Here is a 21,667-nt window from a genome sequence, read left to right on the forward strand (position 1 = left end):
TAGTACAGGAAGGTTATTCCCTTTTTTTTTTTTCCCCCCCTCGAGCAGTTTGGCTTGCTACTCAGAATCATAGTACACTTGTGACAGAGACCACAGTGGTCCCTTTTCTTCCCGTAAATCCTGAATATTCCTCAACCAGGAATCAGGTATGCAATCTTCTTAATACTGTAAAACTGTTTTTATTTAATAGGCCAGGTATTCTAAGTAATATTGCTTTACTGTACTTCATTACTGTAGAAGAGTTGCATCTACTTGTAAAGAGGTTAAAATAGTTTCACATTTCCCCTGCCCTGGAGTGTGCAGCTGGATAATTTAAATCACACTTTTTGCAATAAATGTAATTGAACAATCAACTCACTAAGTGCTATAGTCTTAGTTTTACTTGGCAACTCTGCTGTTCATCTAATACACGATGCACTTTTTTGTTTTTTTCTGCATTATTCTGTAATTTAGGGAAGACAGAAACTAGCTCGATTTAATGCCCATGAATTTGCCACACTAGTTATAGATATTTTAAGTGATGCCAAACGTAGACAACAGGGGAATCCTCTCACTGGTTCAAAAGGTGGGTATACTTTTGGTTGTCGGCTCTTCTATATGCAGTTTTTCAGTAGTTTAATCAATACCATAGCCTCGTTCAGAAGTACTATATGAATGAAGAAAGATTTATACTGTTTTTATAAACGATAAGAACTAAATCATGTGGATAGCAGGCTATTGACAACATGTATTAGACCACCAAAATAATGCCCAAGTTCAGGAGATTTGTCTGTTAAGATTGGTATTTGTAATACAATTAAATCAAGTGGGATGTGTGCAATTCAGAAACATCTATTTATGATGGTTGTGATTTTTATGATAACTTAGTAAAATTTTCCAGAATACTGCTGTACGGTTTTAGAGTGATACTTCTTCTGATTGGCAGCTGGGATAATGTCAGTGGTTTAGATGCTGGCTCTCCTGGCTGCTCTATACATGCAGGACTTTGCTGTAATTTAGATGCTCTTGAGCTTATTGCTAATTTGCCTAAAAATGTTTGCTTTCTGTATTTCTTGAGCATGATCGATATCAAAGAATACAAATACCTATGCCAACAACCAGGCAGAGCCATAGTTCTAGCCATGGTGGTATGAAACAACGTGTGAACACTAGTTCTCCTCCTGGAGAGAAAATACAAAAAATCTTTTCTAACTTTTAATTTTTGCCTATATTTTTCATTTGAATGTCGGCATCCATTTGTCCAGTGTAGTCTGTTCTGGTTTTCTTTTTCCGTATGTGAATTTTATTTAGCTGCTAAAGCATGATTCTCACCACTTACTTTAACTTGTCTGAACACTTACAAGAAATGAAAAGACAAAACCATAAAACTTCGATGTTTTGGACAGTAATAATCCATACCTATTAGGTGGATCTAAATTAATTTTTTGAACTGGGCTACTCAAATGATACTTTATTATGCCATGTCTTGTATTGTCTCTCTGATTGAAGATCTTTTCCAATTTTTTTTAATTACTTTAAAGTATGCACTTCCATCTCTTCTCCAAACTTACTAGTACGTTTTTAAATGGTGTATGTTGATCTACAGAAAATGTGGAACTGATACTCAAATCAATCAGCAATCAACATAGTAGTGAAAGTCAGGATAATGACCAGCCTGATTATGACAGCGTTGCTTCAGATGAAGATACAGATCTGGAAACAAATGCAGCTAAATCAAACAGACAGAAGGTAGGTTTGAAATATTTATACACACACCAAATTTTATTCATAAAGGTAATCTGCAGTGAATCTTTCCCCTTGTGAGGGGATTTAACATGCATAAATGATCAGAAAATGAATATTTTAATTCACTTTCAAATTCATTTCAGAATCATGCCTCAGTCCACAAACTTTAAAAAAATTAAGTGTTGTGACTTAAGGAATTTTTATTGTAAATAAAATCCTCCTCTAGAAAAGTAATGTGCGCCATTGTGCATGTCTGGAGTTAAGATACACATCTAATTGCACAGATGAAATAATTGGATCTACCAAAACACTCTTAATCAGTGATTCCATGGTATATCAAAACATTTACTGCTTCCTACTGAAGAAATATTTACAGCAGACCAATAGTGACTAAGTCTTTTAAACCATTCCTGAAAATAATGCAGCATGGTAAAACAGGGGCAGTACACCTAGTAGTTCTAGTTTAATCTTCCCTGGTAGCATGCACACTGAATATTTAGAAATGTGTCTTTTATGACTTTCCAGTTCTTTATTGCATATTTAAAAAAAAAAATCCTTATGAAAGAGTGTTGTGTCAGTGAAATGCTGAGACAAATGTTTTTGTGCATAGAGGAGCTAAGAGTTGATTGACGTAAAATTTTTTTTATATTGGACTAAAATTATTTTAATGGATGGATCTTATTAATTTGAACTTTATTTGAACCATGATTCCTTTAAGTACATGAAAAGCTGTCAAAATCTCAGTCTTGTTTCCTTTTGGTAGTCTCTTTCTCAAAGGTGTAAGTATTGTTCTCTTGCTGTTTATAGAGCCTGGATTCAGACTTGTCAGATGGACCAGTGACAGCCCAAGAATATATGCAAGTTAAAAATGCATTGGTGGCTTCTGAGGTAAAGATTCAGCAGTTAATGAAAGTGAACGTCAACTTGAGTGATGAGCTGCGAATCATGCAGAAAAAGGTAACAGGCACAATAGTGTAACCCCTTCATCTCTTGATGTATTTTAAGTTGTCAGTGTAAAACTGCTGAAACTGAAGATGCAATAACCCAATATTAGGATAGTAAGAAAACTTATTTTAAAATGGAGCTGCTTTGGAATCAGATATGAGACTATAAATGTATATGTGCGGCACATGCTTTGAATGTTTTTTGTGGAGATGATGATGATCTGCTTAGTTCACTTGGACATAAATTTTCCAAGTGACAAGACAGTTGTTGCAAGTCTTGTATCGTTTTTGCTGTCTTGCTTCAAGATAAGCAGTTTTCAACAATGAGGAAGTAAGTGCTAGCACACATCTTACGTGTGTGCACATATCTATATAATATACTTCCAACTTTTCTGGTAAATATGTTGGGTCTTTTTCCATTAATAAACCTAGGTGGAATGAAGGGAAATTAAAATCCCAATCCAGTTTGGCAGTAGAAAATAATCTGAAATGTGGCAATACAATATAAAATTCTTGTATACCAGGAGGCCAAGATTTATTTCTTTGCTTGCATTTGAATGTATGGGAAATAGCACATAAAAGATACAGTGGTAAACTCAATTACTGCTTTAAACCTTCAGGGTGGGTTTTGTCTAGACGAGGATAATGTAGAGGTATCTCATTTACCATGTGAGTTACTATGTATAGATACTCTTATACAAACAGAAAACTGAACATTTTTGCTAAAATCCTGAATGTAAAGCTCCAAAAACCCAGTTTGGAAGCCAGACCTTCTAATCCTTATATAAACAAATCAACAGTTTGTTGAACGCTTTGCCAGTGTTCTGGTAAATAGAGATTTTTGTGGGGTAAAGGAGAATTTATATCTGTATTGAGTTCACTATCCCGACTGTCATGCTAGCTAGAAAGGGCTGGCTGCTTCCTCAAATTAATTCCTTTACCTAGTGTTAAAAATCCTGTTTTCCAAATAATTACAATACTGCAAGACTTACAGTCTCCCTGTAAGCTCTCTCCCTGTAGAGAAAGTTGTTCAAAGCTGTGCTCCTGCAGAGGGTGAACCTGTGGTGAGAGCTTGTTTCCCCATTGTTTTGGGGCAAAGAGGCTGATGCTTTGGAGAGTGGTGGGAACTGTTTAGCTCTTAAGCATCTGAGGCCAAGCTAAGTCAGCAGATTTGAATATCCTTGCCTGTTCAGTGCCATCCTTCTGTTACAATTGTGTTCAGCCTTTCAGATCTATTGGAATGGTGAATACTCAGAGGAACCTAAGAGATCTCAGGGTGTTTCCTTGGTCTTTTAACAGCTTGTGCTGGTTAAGCATTTCTCTGCATCAAACTGAATTAACTTTTCACTTACATTGAGTTTCTTTAAACAGATACAGTCTATTTAGGGTAAAAAAAAGTGTTTAGGGCCTATGAATTAATGAGACTTCAATATATTTATGTGGTGTAGCAGAAGAGAGATCATTGCTGTTCTGCAGTTGAACTTGTTTTGAAAAATGGCATAGCCAGGGCTCGTTCACCTTGAAGATGAGTTGCACTAATTTTATGTCCTGATGATGTATGTAGCTATGGGGCTTCTTTAACTTGGTGTTTAGTGGCTCTGGATTGGTGAAGAATCGATATAGCCGTGCGCCATTGCAGAATGCAGGATGGGAGGAAGGGGTAACAGCTGTCTTAGCTCTAAGCTACTGGGAACTTCAGTACAATATGGGAATTCTCTGCTGGATTATTTGTGGCAAGACACCAATATATTTGTACTACTTCAGCAATTCTAATGCAATAGATGTCATTCAAGAGTGTCTCTTTCCCCCCATCCCCCTTTTTTTGTTTTTTTTTCTAAGCAAGGGCTTAGAAGGTCATAAACTAAAAAAATCTGTCCACTTATGTATCACCTTATTAGCCACCTGCGTATCTAATCTTTTGCATGGCAATTACTAAGCAAAAGATGCTAATTAAAGAAGAGGCAAAGCTGCACTTGAATGGCACTTCAGAATAGATTCTTCCTAAATAAAAATGAAAATAGTTCCGTTGCTTTAATGGGCATTCTAATGGAAAAAAATTGTGGTTTTTATGCCTGCAGATGTTTTTAGGTGCATATAGGTGGTTAAGAGTTTGGTCTGAGTTTACATTAGCTGTTGGCTAAAACTGCACCAAAAGCACGTTTTAAAACGTGGAAGAAGTTTGGAAGAAGGAGACTATAAAGCTGACCTATTTAATTGCCTCTAATGTCAAACTTTAAAGGGGAAGCTTGGCTCCTGGCTGATCCTCAAATCTTAAGACTTGATGCATCTTACTACAGAGCACACAAAGTGGGGAGAAAAAGCATAAATTATCTTGATAGAAGTCTGCACATTCAATTTAGGGTTCTGGGAAGTGATCTAGGCAAAATAGGATTTTTTGGTAGAGATAATGTTCTTGAAGGTTCATATGATGCAAAGTAAATGCAAGTAGTAAATATGCAATTTCCTGTTTAAAAGGGTATCGACTATTTGAAATACTATACTCAATTATTGTTAGAGAATTGCTGATACTGACGTTTTTTACATCTTTTCTTTATGATGTGTTAATATAGCAAACTTACTCTGAGTAACTCCACAAAAAAGATCAGAATTGTTGCATTTTTATTATCCATCAAATACATAATAATAAAAGCTTTAAAATTACTTCTTGTTGGCTTCTTAGAAAGCAGTAGCTGATACTTAATTTTCATAAGCTAAACTCTCTTCTTGCTTTGCAGAGCAAGCTCTAGTTTTCTGTGCGCTGCCTCTGGTGTCTGTGCTGTAGTTTTGGCATTTTCAGATTTCATAGGCCTTATGTTAAAGTCCTCTTTTAAGTTCTTGTATTGACTGCTGAAGTGGATCACTTTGCTTGAAAAACTGTTTTGTTGGCAGTCCTTCCCCCCACAACCTCATTATATTACACAATTCATGTGCCAGTACAGCCAGGCTGGAAGAAATGGATTGTGTGTTTTTAACTACAACAGCCAATTTTAAGATCTAATTTAGCATGCATCCCAGCAAAAAGTGCTGGAAATCAGCACATAAATATTTCCAGATCTGGAACATAGACATTTCTATGTTTATACTAAGCAAGTCAAGTAGATTTTGAAAAAGAAATCAAACCCCAGCTACTAGTAACTGGGTTTACTAGTAAAGCTGACAAGCGTGTATTGTGTAGTCAGTTTGCTTTTGACGCTTGCTATTAGAAAAACAAAGTCCCACTGCTAAACATTTCTTTCAGCTTCAAACGCTACAGAGTGAGAATACCAACCTCAGAAGACAGGCCACAACCAATATATATCAGGTCCAAACTGGTTCTGAATACACAGACCCTACCAACAATTCTTCTTTAAAGCGGCGACCATCTGCACGGGGTAGCAGACCCATGTCCATGTATGAGACTGGATCAGGTCAGAAACCCTACCTCCCCATGGGAGAGGTCACATACCCAGAAGAAAGCATAACAAGACTGCAGCCTTTCCCTCCACATGTAAGTAAAACTGCTGGTGCTTCTGCATTTTCTCTTACATTCAGCTTTTCTGTCTATTCCAACTATGCTCATTTACCAAAGCTGCTCAACTGTCTGCTTCAGAGTGAATTTGAACTGTAAGAATTGTTAATGTTTGCTGTATTAACATGTCTGCAGGAGCTTGATGTTTTGAAAAGTAAAAGCTATAACAATTCTGGAATATGTAAACTGGAGCTTTTGGCTTCTGCTCAGCTGTTCTTTTAACCACAATATATATGCCAAATATTGATGTGTGGCTGTTTGAAAACGAGGAGGGGGGAAAAAAGTAGTATTCCAAGAAGGTAGGTAAAGTTCATGGATTTCTTTCTTGAGATATACAGTATGTGCCAATTTGTGGAACTTCAGAACCACCTTTCAAAAATAAAATAAAATTGAAGCTAACTTTTTTGTTAGGCCACCAATTTCTTATTCTGAGTTTGGAACTGGAGGCTGAAGGTGGTTTAGATATGTTAGTTGAACAAATTCTTGTGGTTTAGTATTTTCCTGTATGATGTGCTAATAGTGGAGAGGGAGTTCTGTATTAGCCACAAGGATTTTGCACTGATGTGTTCACACTTTAGATAAGTGACCAAACACACACTAGTGCTTATTAAAGTTAATTTTTTGTTGCATCTTTTTAGATTGCCCTGTGGGCAGGAATATGGGACAATATTTTTTAGGCATGTATTTAACATTTGTGGATTTTTCAATATGTTTCCCTGTTGGTAGCACTGTCTTGTATTTCCTTCCAGATAAACAATTAAGCCCTTTAAAACATACTTGGAAGTTAACGGGTTTTTTGCCTGGCATGAGGGAGGGCAAATGTTCCATGCACATTCCAAAGAAGACAGTGGAGTGCACCAGGGCATCAGTGCAGAAATTTGTATGCTGGATTTCCCCCCCTCTTCAATTAAATTAATAAGACCTTCAGACTATGGAATCTGGGTCATCTTAAATTATATTGGCATGTTGATATAAAAGCAGTTCTGGCAGCAAGAAATGTCAGAATTCTTTTGCATGTGGCAGTGTTTGCAAAACATGACAGTGCTTTATATAGGTCCTTTGGTCATTTGGTTTGAAATTTGGTTAGAAGTAGCAGTTCTGAAGCATTAATTTGTTATGTGGAGTTAGTTAATTTGGTATTATGGAGAATGTATTTTATTCTCTGTGGAATTTAGTACCTCTGGAATATCAATATTAGAATTAACATGAAGTCAATTGTATTTCGAAAGAATTAAGTCCGCTCAGGCTTAGCCAAATTCTCAAAATCATTCTTGCTTTATGTCATCTCCATGGTTTTAAGAATGTTCCTTTATTTCAGTTAAGAATTTATTTGTGTTTTGGTTTTGGTTTTCCCGAGTGTTTTTCTCTTTCCCATTTTTAGATCGGGAGGAGTGCGTTTGTGACCTCCTCTTCATCTCTACCTTCCTTCCCCTCCACGCTTTCCTGGTCAAGGGATGAAAGCACACGAAGGGTTAAGTACCTTCCCAATTGGTCTTTTACCTGGAGGAGGTGGCAATCTGCCTAGAAGCCATTATGCCTCTGTCTTCTCCCCTTTTATGCTGACTAGCCTTCATGCTTGCACGAAGCAGTATTTCATCACTTTCCGTTTCTTCTGCCACATGCTGTGGATACTTGCTTCTCTCTAACTTCACAACAGCTAAAATCTTTAGCATTTAACACTATGCACAGTTACTCCATATCACTTGTTCAAGTGCGTAACACTGAAAAAAGCCAGAAGACAAGTTGGTTGCTGTTTGGAAAGTAATTTGGCAGGCACTCTGATATTCCATAAGCCAATATATAACTCTTCCTCCTGACTAAAATGCACTGCATGAGGCATATGAAGCTCACTGGGTTCAAGCTTTAAAGCCTGTTTTCTTTGGGGGCTGCCAGTTTGCACCAATCCAAATTGGTACTGATTGACTGTTTATCTTACAGATGTTCATTAGTTTGTTTGAAGTGAGTTCTTTAAGCATCCAGATAGCCATTCATATTGCCCACCAATGCATTTAGTATCAGCTAGCCTGCTTTCTACTCACCTTGATAGACAAAAGACTGGCCATGGGAATTGTTTTTAGCAAGACTCCTTTCAGGGCAAGATTAAAGACACTGAAAAAGTATAAAGGAAGCTTATATTGGTGTTCCATCAAGATCTACAAAACTTTGTTCTTAGGAAAAAAATTGCAGTGTTACCAAGAAACATTAAATGCATTCTGTAAGCTTATGTTGTTCCAAAGACACTGTCTTTGCTGTGGCCTCATATGTGAGCTATTAGCTATTTAGAGAAGCCTTGTCCAGCTTTTTAAACTTTTTTTAAACACTGTTCTCTTTTGGGAGTGGGACACTTAAATCTAGTCTTACTTCTAGCAAATGAATTTGAGTGAGCATAAAATGCCACCTTGCAAAAGGACATATTTAGCAAGGCAAACAGTTTGATAGACTAGTCTGTCCATTACAGCTTCTTTTTAGACTCTGTTTTATTTGGGATCCTTGAACTAATTGCAAGTTACATATTCAAAAGAAAGGAAAAGCACATTGCATTTGCAGCTTTAGAATAACATCCATTTTTGGCTATGAAGGGGCTGTGACTGTAGTAATGGACCCTGAGCAGGTACAGCTTCATGTGTCACAGACTAATGAATGCTGAAGATGAACAACCCGTAGCTTTTACGCTGCTGTTTGACCAGCCTGAGCCTACCAGCTTGCACTGCTTGCAGAAAGTACCCTCCATCATCAGAATGAGTTGATCACATTTCGAGGTCTTGCTCCGACTAAACTTCTTTAACTTTGAAGCAAATATCGATACAAGGTCCTTTGGGTGGTTTTTAGATGTTTATGTGTCATTTCTTAGAAAATAATGAGTAGCTTATACCCATTGTTGTATCATGTGTTCAAGATTGAGGCTTTGCTTATTTCTGTGTTAAACAAGACTTTCTGAGAGTAAACTTGAGAGAAGTATTTGTATTTCTTTGTAAGACTTAACTGATTTTGAAAAGATCTTTCAAGAAAAGTTCTCTCTTTTTGCTCTGCTTTTTCTGTGTGGTTATAATGAAATCAGTACCGTCTCATTTTTTTGGGGGGGCAAGCATTGCAGAGTCTCATACTAAATTTTTTAAAAAACAAGTCTGTGAGTTTAGATTTTGAATGGTCATACTTTGGCCTCTTCCTGCCAGGATAAAGAACCTGTTTTTTAAACTCCTGTGTCCCCATTTTATTTTGACCGTACAGCGTTTGGACATATCAGTCAAGAAAACATTAGATTTGCAAGTAGGGCTAGATGATAAAACTTACAAGGGAGTATCTCCTGCTTGGTCAAATGCAAATCTAGGTTTGGCTGCAGCTGATATCAGTACTGTGTAGTACTAGAAACTTGCAGAAGTTTTGTTTGTTTTTATTGTACACTGATTCTATACTATATTACTGATTCCATAATATCCTATTCTTGTAATTCAATGTTGTCATTTGTATTTCTTACCATAGCATAGAGCTTTGCCACAAATCGTATTGTTCTCCTCTATACGTCTGGGAGAGGGGAAGGGTCAGACCCTACATATAATAGTTTCATATCTTCAAAATATGTGTCACTTTTACAATTCATCTTTACTAGCTATCCTGAGAGGTGAGTGTTCAAAAAAATGCTTGTTTTTTCCTTCTGTGCGAAGTAACTTTAAAATGGATGGAAAGTGTTCATACTCCAGGTGCTTCAGAGTTAAGAATTGTTGGTTTTAACATTAGGTGAATGCTTAACAAATGTACTGGATCTTAACCAATGAAAACCAATTCCTAGTCACATTTTTGGTCTGTCCTCAAGGTAGAAATATTATTTCCTAAGTATATGGATCAGGGATGCAAATTGAAGGTGTCCCATACAGTCTAACACTTGAAATTCCCTCATCTTAACTTCAGAGTTTCTGTAAAGCTCCAAGGCTGGTTCTTCAACGGAGATTGCGAAGGACCCTATTATGTGAGCAGTGTCTGTGACTAAGGCAGGAGCTGATGCAGAGGCTGGTCTATATGTGGAGTGAGACTGACGTGGCGTACTTGCAAATGGACGAGCTGCAGTAGGCACTTCTGATGAGCTTTGCAATTTTTAAGACTGGAGTAGGCAGCTGTGTGGTGATCCTGGGGCCTGGCTGCGGATGGGAGTGTGCCTCAGGGGCTTCAAACTGCAAATTCATGTGACTGCAGAGATTGGCCTGACAGCGGGTATTCATAGTGTAAACCTCCAGGATGTTGTATTGCCTGGGCATAAAATATCCAAGAAGGCTAAATCAGGTCAGAGAAGGGAGCCAGCTCTCTATCTGAAAGTCTACTTTGAATCTGCTGCTGGCAGAGCGGGCTGTATGTTAGGATCTGCAGGGAGAGCACTCGCGAGCTGTCATGGTGCAAGTATGCTTATTTGTGTTAGCAGCCCTCTGAGAGGGTGAAAAGAAAAAGCTGAAAAGGAGTTTAGGAAAAAATCCTGAGCATCATCCTTGCCCACGGATTGAATGCTTTACTGGGAGGTGCAGAGCTGGTCTGTATGGGAGTAGGAGGTGGTGAACGTTCTGCCACCACACCTGGGAGGAAGCGCGTGTGCTCAGAGGCAGGGAATGGGCGGCGTTCCGGTTCCCGGTGTGCACACAGTCACTGCGTATCTCCCCAGAGAATGCCACGTGAAGGGGAGAGCAGGAGAATACTGGGCCTCTGACTCTGTTTATGGCCGCCACCTTCTGGAGCAGCACTCTGCAGCTGGGCCTTCCTGTGCTCGGTCCGGCCTCCACTCTGCAGTGGGCCTCCCACGCTTGGTTCAGCCTCCCAATCTAGGTTTGGCCTCCTACTCTGTGGTGGGCCTCCATTCTGAGTTCAGAGTCGCAGGCTCAGTTCACGCTCCGCTCCACTGTGTGCCTCCCGCTCTCGGTTCGGCCTCCCACTCAGCTTCACTCGGGGTTCGGCCTCTGCTGCGGATTTGGCTTCCAAGCTCATTTTGGTATCCCACTCTTCATTCATTCTTTACTCTGGGTGCAGACTCCTGGTTGGATCAGCCTCCCACTTTGCAGTGGGCCTTCCACGCTCGGTCTGGCCTCCACTTCCTTCTGTACCTACAGTGCTCGCTCTGGCATTCATTGCCTTGTGTGCCTCCTGCCCTCCTTTCGGCCTCTGCTTTGGAATTTGCCTACCACCCTCCTTTTGACACGAATTCTTCAGTGGCCCTCTACTCTTGTGGCCACAACTCTCACTTATTTGGCCTCCCAACCTTGTTTTGGTCGCCAGTCTGCAATGGGCCTCAACTCTCCCCGTTTCAGCCTCCCACCCCTGTTTCGGCCTCCAATCTGCGATGGGCTTCGACTCTCCTCGTTTCAGGCTCCCACCCCTGTTTTGGCCTCCAATCCGCAACGGGCCTTAACTGTCCTCATTTTGGCCTCCTACCCTTGTTTCAGCCTCCAGTCTTCAATGGGCTCCAAGTCTCATCAGTTCAGCTTCCTACATGCCCTTTGGTCTTCCACCCGCAATTTGGCCTCCACTCCACAATGGGCCTCCCGCCATCATTTCAGTCTCCTGTCTTCATTTTGGCTTTCACACTGCAATAGTCCTCAACCCTTGTTTTGGCCTCCCATTCTGCGATGGATGGACTTCCCAGGGCCAGCCTCTGCTCTGTGGTCAGACCCCCATGCTTGATTTGGCCTCTACTCTGTCATGGGCCTTCCTACTCTTGGTTCAGCCTCGCACCTTGTGCTGGGCCTCAGTTCTCGTTTCAGCCTCCCATGCTCAGTTTGATTTCCACTCTGTGTTCAGCCTCCCTCGCTGCGTCTGGCCTCTAGCCTGCTGCAGGCCTCTGGCTCTTGATCTGGCCTCTTTCTCCCTGGCGGTCCTGCCCTCTCCGTTTGGCCTCCGCTGCCCTGCAGGCCTCCCTATCCGTGCCCACGTGGCAGTGTCAGCGGCAGGAGAAGGACGCCGCGCTGTGGCCGTCTGTCCTGCCCTGCAGCCCTGCGGCTGCAGGGCAGGGCCCTCGCTTCGGGGCTGGCAGGGCCGTGCTGTGCCAGCAGCGCCCAGGGCCTCGGGTACAAGCTGGCAGCAGGAGCCCAGCACAGGGTGAGGGGGCACACCGGGCTCCAGGGTAGTGGCTGGTGCAGGGGCTGTTGTGCTAAAGAGCAAGCGCGCGTACGCAGGACGTGGCGCTGGCACAGCTCAGGGCTCTTCTTTCCTGCACAACGCTGAAATAAATCTGTATTCGTTGCAGGCCTCGAAGCTGGAGAAGCAGAGCAGCGTGTCCGAGAGCGACTATGATAACCCCACCGCCTCTCTGGAGCTGGAGGAGACAGGGTAGGTGCTGTGACGCAGAGCTGATGGCGCGGTGACGTAGAGCTGACAGCACAGCTCCGCGCTGTTGGAGGACAGGGAGTTGTGTAAGCAGCCAGTTCCGTCCCGCAGGGCTGACCTCTGCTTTGTTCCTTTGCAGATCAGGCAGGAAAGGCCGGCAGAGGAGCGTCATTTGGCAGGGGGAGGGATCCATCCCTGAAGACGCCGACACAACCCCCAGCTCCAGTTTGCCCAGTACAGAAGATGTGATTCGGAAAACTGAGCAGATCACTAAGAATATTCAGGAGCTGCTGCGAGCAGCGCAAGAAAACAAGCATGACAGGTAAGGCATGAGTGCTGGAAAAGTTCTGGAGTTTGCAAGAAAATGAAGAAAATTCTTCAGGTGTTTGCAGAAGTACAGCCGCCACCAGCCGTGTTAATGCTGGAGATGCTGGTTTCACACCTACAAAACGTGTAGGTCCGTGGTGTTTCCTGGTGCGCTGGACCTAGTGCCACGGGGTGAGCGGGGATGAGTGACCAGCACAGGCAGTGGGAACACACGTGCCTGTCCAAAAAGCCGGCGCAGCCCCCTGCAGGTGGGTTCTCGCTGCAGCACTGCCTGCTGCCTGCCGCCTGCCTGCCCTGCCCACAACTGGCACGGGGATGGGGACCGCTGGGGAGCAAAGCACCTGTGAAATCCTCCTGCAAAATGAGTCTTGTTTTAGATAGAAATCAAACATGTTGCAGAGAACCTGGCATAAGTTTCTCTTGGATCTTCAGACCTCCATGTCCCTAGGTAAGGACACCTCGCAGAAGTGTGATAGTAACACCAAGTCTGGTTTCAGGAAAAAATTGCCAAGGCAGGGAGAATTTGGTTTTCCTACTGAAATATTAGTGCAGATTACATACCAGCAAAAGCTATTTTGAACTATTGGGTTTAGACACAGACATAGCTGGGTAGGCAGGAGACTGTTCATCGGCATGTCAGGTAGCACGCAGCTTCAGCTCCCTCGGGGAACTCCTGGCCCAACTGAACGATTAATTTTCAGAATAGCCATGAGTGAGTAAAAGTGATACTGCCCTTGAGTGATCATCAGGTGGTGCTCCTGCACAGCTCTTTTAGAAGACTGTAAATAAGAGTTATGTCTTCCCAGGTATGAACACGTTTTAGGTCTGGAACAGCTTTGGTCTCCAGAAAATCTGAACTTGCAGACTGGCAGGTCTTACATTCTGCCTCCTGTCCCAAGTTCTGTGCCCGTCTTTGCCTGTGAGAAATGGCTGGCGATTTATGTTAAGCCCTCACTTCCTGCCTTGCTGAGAGAAGTGCACAACAATGGGGCCACTTTTGTTCTATGTTTTTTCCTTCTTGTACTTTTCTATTTTTAGAAGGGACAGTGCATGGCCTCTCCTCCTCACGCTGAATGGCGAGTTCTAACGTGTTTGTGTTGAGCTCGTTGCCCTTGTCCGTAACCTTTTCCACTGCAATCCCTTGTTGCTTGTTTCTCACAGAGAAGCAACAGTAAGAGAAGCTTTAAATGAGCTTGGTTTTAATGTATATCACAGTTTACAGAATTTGAATTATATTTTTTAAAAAATCATTGGAAGAAACAATACAGCCTACCTAGCTTTTGCTGTTAAATTGAGTAGATTTTTAGACAACCTGTTATGTTCTTTTTTGTTTTCTCTTCTGCACCATGCATGGAGTGGGGTGTTTGCCAGTACTTAAATGAGTGTAATCTTGCAAAACACTGAACTATGAAGCTGCTGTTCTTTGTTTTCCTATTCCCTGGCTTTGTCTTAGTGGGCTGAGAACTGCACAGCCTGGGGCACGCAGGAGATGGAATAGGCTTGTTCCACCATTCTCTTCTTGCAATAGGGGAACACTTCCTTAACAAAATGAGATACTTAGGAATGTAATAATACATCTTCCAAGCTAGTGCTGGGAACGTTGTAGGTAAAAACCATGCGCTGCGTAGATAATCAGAGAGTAATAAAATGATGCAAGAATATAATCTATTAATGAAACACCTTCTTCCTTTTTTTTCTCGCTTTCTTCCGTTCCTTTTCCTGTGCTCAACTGGCCGAGTAGACCGTTAGAGCGTGCGGGCATGCTCAAGCTCAGACATAGCCTCGGCTGCTTCAGCACGCTGGTTCCCTGGGCTGAGAGAGCTCCCCTGCAGCCTCTGACCATCCAGCAGCCCGGTCCTGCCTCCTGGTACTCTGGCCTCTGTCCCTGCCTCCCAGGCACAGTGTCCTTTCTCTTTCTCTCTGCTGCCTCTTTCCCTCGCGCACCATCTGCACGGGGGTCGTTGAAGGCTATGCATGAAATGCTTTGGATGATAACGAAACTGCAGATAGCTAGTACAGAGGGTTGTGAACCTGGGATACTACCCGTTCAGTCGAAGCTCCCGGTATTGATTTAATGTGGAACAGAATCACAGCCTGGAACTGTAACTGTCTCTAGTGTAGAAGATTCTCCTGTTTCTGTTCTGTTTATTGTCTGTTGACATAAGTTAAATTATGACAACTAACAGCACAACATGTGGTTGCTGCTTCTGCGCACTGTTGTAAGAGTAGCAGAAGTTTCACAGTTCCCAAGATGCAACATTCACACCTGACAGCTTAGGCCCTCAACTGTTTATACAGCTGGCGTGTCAAATGAGATCATTTGTATCTTGAACCAATGAAAAAAGATGTGTGTTTATATAGTATCTTCCAACCTGACCAAAATATTGTTTATTAATGCCTGAAATAAAAATGAAATTTAAGTGAGATGTTCTTTAAAACAGAACTTCCCAAGTTTTAACCCCAGGTGTTATTGCCAGTGACAAATATACCAGGATTGGAGGAAGAGGTTACCACGAGTTACTGCTAATGATGGATTCTTTTTTCCAAGCTGTCACTACTTGAATATCTTCTGATGTCTTACTGGAATGTGTGTAAACTCAACAAATGTGTCAGCTTATTTCATGAGCTTACAGTGAGTGTTTAGACTATAAAATAAAGCCATTCCTCCAAGACACAATGTAAACTTTGCAGCTAACGTCGAGAGCATATTATGAAATATGTGTCATTAATCTTGGTCTCTTTCGTTCAAGTAATTCTTAGGGCTTTCTCTCCTTGTTAGTGGAGGGTTTAATCAGCAAACTGGCTTTTTAATGAGGTAAGGTGCTGTTCAGTGTGGCTTGCAGGGAGCAAATTAATTGTTAACTCAATAGCAGAATGGGAATTACAGTGAACTTGGAAGACCTCTCTCCACTTTTAGTTTATTTGGAAGAACTCATGTGATTTGAGACATACGGAAATACTTGTTTTTAAAGCAATTTTCCTGCATTGCCAAAATGACCCCAGTGTGTTGCTTCTTTCTCAGTGCATTTGCAAGTGACCTATTTTTGCACCTTTCGTATTGCAAGATGACTGCATAAATAATGACTGGGGGCAAGGGGGACTGGTTTTTGGGGTTTTTTTGCTTGAAAAGGCAATGATCTACCATAATCTACAGATGCTAAATATTTTTCTTGAATGCTGTTGCTGTGTGATTTTTGAGATTCTCTTGCTTAAGATTGAATCATAACTAACTTACGCTAAAATTGAGTCTTTGAAGCATAAAACCGACTCTTTTGAAATTAGACTTTTGACAGACCACCCTAACACAGCACTTCACAGCAGCTTATGGTAAATAGTTTTAAGATCTATTTTTAACAGACCAATTTTCATTTGGTATATAAATTAGAAGTGAAATCTGTGAGGACTGATGGAATCTGCCTTTGTTTTATTAGCTAACAGAATTACTGAATATTTAGCCTAAAACTCTCACACTGTGAAAGTAGTTGGTAGTTTGGAGATGCATGTATCCGTAAGCTGCTGTATCAGAATTGTTCCTTGTCTGTTTAATGTGTATGAATTCATCCGAGAAGGCATCTTGGTGTTCTTAAGTTACCTTCATGTGATGTTTTACCTTTAGTTAAACTTTACCAAAAAAGCAAGGTATGAATTCTGTACTGGAAGTTTGGCATACCCCATTCTCAGGAGGTGTCTAACCTTCCAGTCTGTGAAATGAAAAAGGGGAAATATGTGCATGGTGCTGCATTCCTGGCTTCAACTGATACTGAACTGATACAAGGATGGAAATAAATCTCCTTGGAATCAAGGTGTGTCCTCAACGTGCATCTCTGCGACAAACTAAAGCTTCCAGCCCGGCTGCTGACCCGGAGAGGCACGTGTTTGTTACAGAGATCGCTCGGAGTTTAGCTCAGAACCGATGGGTTAAAAGCTTACGGAGGTCAGGCCCTAGGTCTTGCTACCAAGTGTTTTGAGTAGAGTTTTTTGGGTTTACAGTATTTTGGTAACTTAGGTACAAAGTGGGTTTTTTAAAGGCTTCTACTTTGTAACTTACATATGGAAAAGTAGTGCAGAAAAATTGCATTGCTTCAGAGGTGTAGACAAGTCCTATAAATATGAACTCTTGGCTGTTAAATTATTTTTAAGAGTTTAGATGGCCAAAATTCAAATCTGAAACATAAAATCAATTGAAACACCTTTGGGGTTTTTTTTTAACTTTTCTTCAGAGATTACTGGATATTTTTAGCTGCTTAGATCCTTAGCAGTTTAAAAACTTTTCTTTTAGTAGACTGATTTTGCAGTCTCTTGGCTTATGCAGAAAGAGCGTTTTTGAAACAGATGGATAGAGATTTCCCTAAAATAGCAGCAAGCTAAACTTACTCAGATCCCACGTACAAAGTGGGTTTCTAATCCACTTTTGATTGTCAACACTGCACTGAGGAAAAAAGTTGCTTTTTTTCCAAAGCACCTCTGTGTCACTGGATTTTGTTTAAATATTTCCAAACTGCAGAACCTTACTTTACTTTGTGCCTGACTCACATGAACCAGTTTGCTTGGGCACGCTGTCCCACATATAACAATAATATGTCGTTGTGCATACACCAAACAGAACGAGCTGAGTCATTTTCTGTACAATTTGGAGACGAATTCTAGCGTTTGAATAGCTGGGTTCAGGGGAGGTTAGGAAATGCGAGCATATGAATTAATGTGCAGTTAATATTCATAGACACATTTCCATAATTGCATACAAATTGAGACTTTTTCTGACAATGTTTGGTACAATAGGTGTGGACAGTTATTCCTTCAAACAAACTTTGATCAAAGGGTAATGAAAACTTAAATTTTATACTGTGGGTTAAGTTGTTGCTTTTCTGAAGTCACGTGGTTACATACAGACTGGCGCTGCAGCGTGCTGGGGAACGCTGAGGAGACATCAGGAGTCACCACATGGTGTGTTGCACTACCTCCGTCAGTTGCCTTCAGTGCAGCCTACAAAGATATTTTTAGAATATATATGGGGTTTTTGTTGCTCAGTTGCGTTTAGAATAATAGCCACTGACTAGTGAAATTGAAGAGGAAAAGGGAGTCTTTGCATAATGAGTAATACATTGCATCTTTTTGCAGCTATATACCATGCTCCGAGAGAATACATGTGGCAGTAACGGAAATGGCAGCCTTGTTCCCAAAAGTAAGTACCTTTCAGCATTGAAATGTTTTTGGCTTCATTCCTCGTTAGTAGATTTCCCTTCAGTAAATGGAAACCAAAAGCCAAAGGTAGGGAGAAATGACTAGGTGTTATTGTCAAATCTTGCATCTTTGTATTTATTAGCATGCCAGTTGTGAATCCAGGTCTGTAATTTTACTCTTGAACTTAAAACTGTAAGAACTGCACGCAGTTCCTCCAAAACTGGAGGCTACTTGCATCCAGCTTGAGTAGTGATGTGGTTGTATGGGAATTTTGCTAGACTCATCTCCCTCAAGGTTCTGCTTGAACGCCGTTGCCTGGATTTCTTACTTGCAGGTTATGTTTAGATCTGTTACCCATCTACCAAAGCAATCTGTTTCTTCACAGCAAATTTTAGGGAGGGAAATCCCCGTGATTACATTTTTGTAAAGTCTTACCTACCTCTATAAAACCGCAAGGAAGATCTAACGCTGTTGTGCATACCTGAACGGATTGTCTTGTACATGCTGTACCCTGATGTCAGCCAGGACATGGGCTGGGTAGCAGTAAACGGGTACTAGAAAATTTGTGTGAGTAATCTCCTAAATGAGAGCATGAAGCAGTATTCCCTGCATGCTGCCTGGCAGCAGTTTGAAATGTTCCTGAGATGAGAGAGGAGAAATTGCAGGAACTTGTTTCATCCGCCCCTACCCCACGTCTCTGCAGCGATGTCTCCTACAGCACCGAGAAGTCTGTGCAGAAAGCAGGGCCCTAGCAGGACAAGTTTTGTATTAAAGAACACTGGTGAACCACTACCAGCTAATTAAAAGCGATCCTAAAACGGTTTTGTTGTTCTGTCGAGTTCAACTTCTACTCTCCTTTCCCAGAAACCCAAATCTGAACTGGTAAGGACTTCTTTGCGTCTGCTGACATCTAGTGCCTACAGACTCCAATCCGAGTGCAAAAAAACCCTTCCCGTGGAGACCTGCCCTACCACAGACATCCAGCTGGTCACGCAGCAAGTTATCCAGTGCGCCTACGACATCGCCAAGGCTGCGAAACAGCTGGTTACCATCACAACCAAAGAGAACAACAACTGAGTCACACTTGGCTTTTTAGTCTTGTTTTTTAAAGGTTGAATTTCAAATATAGGTGTGGAACTATTCAAATTTTTATGAGAAAAACTAAAGGGGCAAGAAACTTTTTTTTAAAACTCAGTATTATTTTTGCATGTTTTCTAACAATTTTATGATTAATTTAACCCACTGCCTTATTTTGTGCCTGTGTTGCCAGTTTAGTTACAGATAATAGCATGTTGCGAATAGCTGTTGAGCCATTATCACGTACCAGCGTTGTATCAAGCTCTTGCTAGATGTTTCCCTGGGGCCACGTTCTGCTTTCAGATACTGCTTGCAAAACTGCCGCTGAAGTCAGCTGCACGTATCGGAGGGCAGAATCTCGCCTCCGCTCTGTCCGTCCTGGAGCCTCGTGTGCCCTGGTGCCGCTGACCGAGAAACCTGCAGCGAAACAGGCTCTGAAGGCTCCAGGACCGTAACTGCCACCCAGCAGGAAGAAGGTTGTAGTCCCGATAATGGAGTACAAGCCGAATATTATCTGTTCCCATATCAACTGTTGTGCAATAATGTTTTTAGTCTGCTAAAACAATAGTAGTTGTGGGCATCCGAGCTTATTCCATGTAACTATACAAGGTCTTTGTCACTTTATCTGTTTTGGAAGGAATTTGAAACTTAATAGTTATTTCTTTTAGTTGTCACTATGCCATTAATATATATGTTTGATGTTACTTTAGGGCATTAGTGGTTAAAATATTATGCTTTGTTTCTGATTTAATAATTCATTCTTAAGTTTCCTACAGAATTTTACTGTCATCTTCAAGGCACAATCTTGTTTGCAGCAGCATTGCTCAGTAACTCAAGATGCAGTTTCACTAAAGATTTCTGTGATAAGTAAAAACAAAAAAGGAAGCTAGAAGAGTGCCAGTGCAAAAGCAGCTGTGTCTGCCATAGCATATAACCTCTGTACCTCAGCATATCCAAATGTGAAAAGATTTCTGATGCCTAGCAAGTTTTATGCAAATCTTTCAAAATTTTACAAGCTACATGTGGAGTAACCCAAGCTAGGCTGCCCGTTAGAAAGGGGTAAGTGGGTGATAAATGTCGCTGTGTGTTTCAGGTTTTTTCATTCATAACAGTTCATTCATAACACACAAAACTGTGTCAGTCCATACTTTCAAAAATAGAGTTCTTTGGGAATCTAAATTCCATGGCGGGGTGGGGCGGGGATTGCTAATTTTTGCCTTCGCATGTGCCCCTGTGGAAGGGTGTTGTCATGTCCAGGAGCCGGCCGGCAGTTCAGCTGGCAGCCGCTTGAGGTGGTCTTTTAGTTACGAGTGAAGTCACGGAACTGCCGCGGCTGTCACGCAGCAGCAGTTGATGTGAACATTTAGTTTTCACAGAAACATTTGAGTCAGAATCGGCTATCTGCTGGTCGACAAACAGGTCTGCAGCATGCAGTCTGCCAAACCCACGAACTCTCAAAGCCGTACTTAGGTGAACAACAAACTGAGGTTCAGTGGTTGGTTCCTTTTCAAATCATACTGTGTTTGTATGTATATATAAACACTAAGTGCCATAACACTGTTGGATTCTTGTATGTTGTAATTAGCTCCCTTTTTAAAGTAGTGCAAGTTTGAGGGAGGAAAGGAATGGAGAGAGTTGATGACAGCCCAGTAAATTAATGTTCTTCATTGTGGCTTTTTTTGTTTCCTTTTTGAATTCCAGACCTGTCTCTAAACTCATGGGAATGCAGACAGGCTGGGATTAGAAATACAAAAGACGTTTGTAAAACCTACTTCAAAATTATGCTACTGGCAATTAAATACATTGATAGCCTTCTAGGAGCTTTTCCTTAAATTGGTATCATTGAAAGGCAGCGGATGGCATTTTTAAATCTCTCAGGACACCATTGTATGCTTTTCTTTAACATATCTTACCTGATTTCCAAAGCAGGGTAACACTGAGTTATGTTGTAAGTTATCAGTTGTTTAAACTTGCCTCTGTACCAAAACAAACGGACGCTTTGATCACCGCAAGCCCTTGTTCCAGCTATGCTAGCTCCAGATTTTCTAAAATCAACCATTTTGCTTGTTGGAAGGCCTAGCTATAAAAACATGGCCAACCCGCGATTGATTAAACAGCATTTCAGGTCAATTCCCCTGTCTCCGAACAAACGCCATGCAAGATAAGCAATTTTCTGACGTTCTCAGTAAAGCAGAAGTGGTCTGAGCACATGCTGGTGTGCTACCTCAGCTCTTTCCAAAACAGGCAGAACGGTTCAAAACCAACGGTGGAACTAAAGAGCAGTATGTAGAGTAGCCCTCGAGTCATACAGCACTGCGGGTCAGAAGGTCTGTAATACCTGGAATAACAATGGTGGTTTTTTTCTTTTATGACTAGATCTTTTTCCCCTGTAAACAAACTTGCTCTTTCTTTACAAAATGCTGCATAGGAAAGTAAAAATCTTTTTGCCTTTTTCCAAAACTTGTATTTATCAGTGTCATTCTGTCTGTACAATATTTTGACTTAATCTTTTGTTTACTGTATTACTATAAAATGCTAAAACCCTTTCAGTGTGCAAAATTATTTGGGGTTATTTGACTGCTGCTTCTCTAAAGAAAAGATCTTG

General features: G+C 41.3%; 1 protein-coding gene across 8 annotated transcripts in view; it reads left to right on the forward strand.

The window, feature by feature from the left end:
* Positions 1-21,611, forward strand: part of GIT2 (GIT ArfGAP 2) — a 34,895-nt gene extending 13,284 nt beyond the window's left edge. For 2 of the 8 annotated variants that reach the window (XM_075167511.1, XM_075167512.1), the window contains exons 11-20: positions 49-146; positions 454-565; positions 1,586-1,728; positions 2,533-2,682; positions 5,908-6,156; positions 7,559-7,648; positions 12,398-12,480; positions 12,617-12,799; positions 17,923-17,986; positions 18,850-21,611. In XM_075167511.1, the coding sequence (XP_075023612.1) occupies positions 49-146; positions 454-565; positions 1,586-1,728; positions 2,533-2,682; positions 5,908-6,156; positions 7,559-7,648; positions 12,398-12,480; positions 12,617-12,799; positions 17,923-17,986; positions 18,850-19,062 (1,385 nt within the window). In that variant the 3' untranslated portion in view covers positions 19,063-21,611. Of the gene's footprint in view, positions 1-48; positions 147-453; positions 566-1,585; positions 1,729-2,532; positions 2,683-5,907; positions 6,157-7,558; positions 7,649-12,397; positions 12,481-12,616; positions 12,800-13,505; positions 13,622-14,545; positions 14,672-16,504; positions 16,559-17,922; positions 17,987-18,849 lie in introns of those variants that run through there. The other 6 variants (XM_075167518.1, XM_075167513.1, XM_075167515.1 and 3 more) reach the window with 6 other exon arrangements.
* Positions 21,612-21,667: the final 56 nt, after the last annotated feature.

This window comes from Calonectris borealis, chromosome 18 (genome assembly GCF_964195595.1).
Source record: "Calonectris borealis chromosome 18, bCalBor7.hap1.2, whole genome shotgun sequence".
NCBI lineage: Eukaryota > Metazoa > Chordata > Aves > Procellariiformes > Procellariidae > Calonectris > Calonectris borealis.